Consider the following 3,241-nt stretch of genomic DNA (forward strand, 5'->3'; position numbering starts at 1 on the left):
ATGATGGATGGATGGATGAGTGATGGATGATGGATGATGGATGATGGATGATGGATGGATGATGGATGGATAGATAGACAAGAGATGGATTGATAAATGATTGATACGTAAATAGGTAGATGATAGATTGATAGATGGATAGACAGACAATATATAGATGATAGGAAGATGAGAAATTATGTAGATTACAGAAGATAAAAATAGATGTAGATGGATGATGGATGCGTGGATGGAGACAGAGATTAAGAGATTTCCAAGAAGCGACTCACGTGATTGTGGGGGCTGGCGACTCTGAAATATGCAGGCGACTCTGAAATATGCAGGTGACTCTGAAATATGCAGGCGACTCTGAAATATGCAGGCGGCCCACCCACCGGGGGAGTTCATGCTGCCGTCTTGAGTGTGAAGGAAACTCAGACCGAATTTCTGTGCTGTGGTCTGCAGGCAGAATTCCTCCCTCTTTGGGGAACTTCCACTCTTTTTTCTCTTCAGTTCTTCCACTGATTGGGTGAGGCCCACCCACAGTAGGATGAGGTATCTGCTGCTTTACTCGAAGTCCGCTGATGTCATTGTTAAACTCCTTTAAAAAATACGTTCACAGTGATACGTAGACTAGCGCTGGATCTGGACTCCATGTCCTAGCCACGTTGACACATGAAGTTGAGCATCATGAAGCACATCTCTTTCTTACCAGCTGAGAAGAATGACGCATTATGTTCCATCGGTTGGTGGCTGGTGCTGGCCACGTTTACAGGGGATGGGGTGTAACAGCTCCGCCCCGTGCAGTCCTGTAATCGGCTTTATTATCGGCCACGTATGCACATGAAGCCCTAGACAACATAGCGAGACCTCTGCCGGTCACGCTGTGGGTACAGCCTACTTGCCTCTGTTTGTGGAAGTAACAGGGGCGTTAAAAACTAGGGCAAAGTGTAAGAAGATTCTCAGGGCATCCGTGATTCTAATCCCCATACAAAGCCACACTGAGCACTTTCAGACGAGCTTTGCTTCTCTGTGCACACCATACACATGCCCGCACACACACACGCACACACACACGCACACACACACCCTGATTTGACGTCGGTGTCGAAAGCGCACGAGGCCCCTCGCACCCTTCTCTCTTCTGCCCCTGTGTTACCTGGGCTGTCTCTGAGCCTTCTACGGTGTCCGTTCTTGAGTCGGGTGTTTGGGGTCGACCAGGGTTCTGCTCCCCTGACTGCCTCCCTGTCTGCGTCCAGGCGGAAGACTCTGGAAGGTCCATTTCATGACGCCACGGTTGCCCCCCGGCGAAGCGCGCACCTGCTACAGCCTCCTCTCGTGCCCCTGTTCCGGGGAGGGCGTCACCTGGCACAGCCCCCCTTTGCTCTTCGACCTCTCCAGGGACCCTTCCGAGGCCTGGCCCCTGACCCCAGGCTCCGAGCCCCTGTACCACGCGGTGATCGCCAGGGTGGACCAGGCGGTACGGGAGCACGAGGAGACCCTGAGCCCCGTGCCCCCGCAGCTGTCCCTCGGCAACATTCTGTGGAAGCCGTGGCTGCAGCCGTGCTGTGGGACCTTCCCATTCTGCTCCTGCAGCCAGGACGGGGACCGTGGGGACATGTGACCGCACACCGTCAGGGTGGCTGCCGCCAGAACGCGGACCGACGCGTGCCGGCGAGGACGTGGGGGAAAGGGAGCCCGCGTGCACCGCGGGAGGGGGTGTCCATGGGTGCAGCCGCAAAGGGGAACAGTCTGGGGGTCCCTCAGAAATTAAAAACAGAACTACCTTCTGGCCCAGCAATCTTCTGTGCATTTATCCGTCAGAGGTAAAATACGCTATCAAAGAGACACCGGCACCCCGTGTTCATTGCTGCATCATTCACAACAGCCAAGGTGTAGCAACGACCCCAGTGACCTCCGACCGATAAATAAAGAGAATGGGATGGGCATCCAGTGCACCACGATTCAGCCAGGAGAAATAAGGAAATCGTGCCATTCGGGAGAACGCATGAAGCTGGAGGGCGTTATGCTGAGTGAAATCGATCAGGCAGGGAGGGACAGACACTGTGTGATCTCACTCTGTGTCCAGTTTAAAAAAAAAAAAAACAAACAGCATTGTGATTCCCAGGGCAGAGGGCGGGCGAGATGGACAGACACCGGCCAGGCGCACGCACTTTCAGATATAAGGGGGGCAGATTCTGGGGATGTCACCTAGAGCCTGGCGGTTACAGCGAATACTTTCTCGTCCACTTGAAATTTGCTAAATTAGTGGACAATGGCTGAGGACAGGGGGTGGATGTCCCAGTTAACCTGCTTACGGTTAACCCACAGGTATGTGTCTATCAGATCACAAACTCCTTAAATACATGCCATTTTATTTGTCAAGACATCTGGGAAATAAATTTCTGCGAAGGGCAGGGACAGCTCCATCCAAAGACAGCGGACCCAGCGGAAATCAGCAGTGGTCCTGCTCCGGTGTCACGGTTTCGGGGAGCGTGACCTGGGCGGGGAGTGGGTGTGGGTTTTCTCATCGATGTGCACAAATTAAAAAAAAAAAACAAAACAAAATACCTGCCAAACAACAAACAGACTTGAACGCCCAGCTTCCTGTTTTCCTTCCTTCGAAATCCCAGCGTTAACCACGCCTGTAGAACCAGCGACACAGGTGGACGCACTTCCTGTTTACAGGTTCCAGCCGGCTCGTAAACACCTGGCATTTGCAGCAAACCTCCTTTCAGGCTTTGTCATTTTTACAGCTTTTAGAACTTTCTCGCACGCTCCCAAGTGAGGTTCTTCGGACGCGGCCTCTCTCCACGCACGGGAGGCCGTCAGCATTTCGAGCTGTGTCTTTTCATCTTATACTTTTCGCCGAGTTACGTGTTCCAGACTGATTCTGGAACCTTCGGGCGGGCAGTGGGTGGGCGAGGGGAGACGAAACGGGGAAACAACCCCACACCCAGAGTGGGAGGAAGCAGAGCTGCCGGGATGGGGTTTGGGGTCCCCCACCACCCGCTGTGGTCAGCAGGGGGCCGGCCAGGGGTGGGGACAGCCTTCATTTGACACCACGCTGAACGGGCTCTGCCTTATCTCAAAGGCCTGCCCATCTGGTGTTTGCGTGTAGGTCAAGATAAGGGGGTTCACTATGGAGCCAGTGAAACTTCACTCCCCAGGAACCTGCGGTCTGTCTCATGATTTGCACCTTTGCAGGTGGCCTGACCTGTCAGGCGGGCTCGCTTCGTGGAGGGACAGCCCCTCCCTTCCT

The 3,241-nt window shown here is 53.8% G+C and overlaps 1 protein-coding gene across 1 annotated transcript in view; it reads left to right on the top strand.

Moving 5' to 3' along the window:
- The window catches only part of LOC105307837 (arylsulfatase D-like), a 15,911-nt gene extending 14,131 nt beyond the window's left edge, over positions 1-1,780 (top strand). Inside the window, exon 11 of the mRNA XM_023525063.1 lies at positions 1,220-1,780. Within this exon, the coding sequence (XP_023380831.1) occupies positions 1,220-1,603 (384 nt within the window). The 3' untranslated portion in view covers positions 1,604-1,780. The remainder of the gene's footprint in view (positions 1-1,219) is intronic.
- The last annotated feature ends 1,461 nt before the right edge of the window (positions 1,781-3,241 follow it).

Source organism: Pteropus vampyrus, unplaced genomic scaffold (genome assembly GCF_000151845.1).
Source record: "Pteropus vampyrus isolate Shadow unplaced genomic scaffold, Pvam_2.0 Scaffold521, whole genome shotgun sequence".
NCBI classification, from domain to species: Eukaryota; Metazoa; Chordata; class Mammalia; order Chiroptera; family Pteropodidae; genus Pteropus; species Pteropus vampyrus.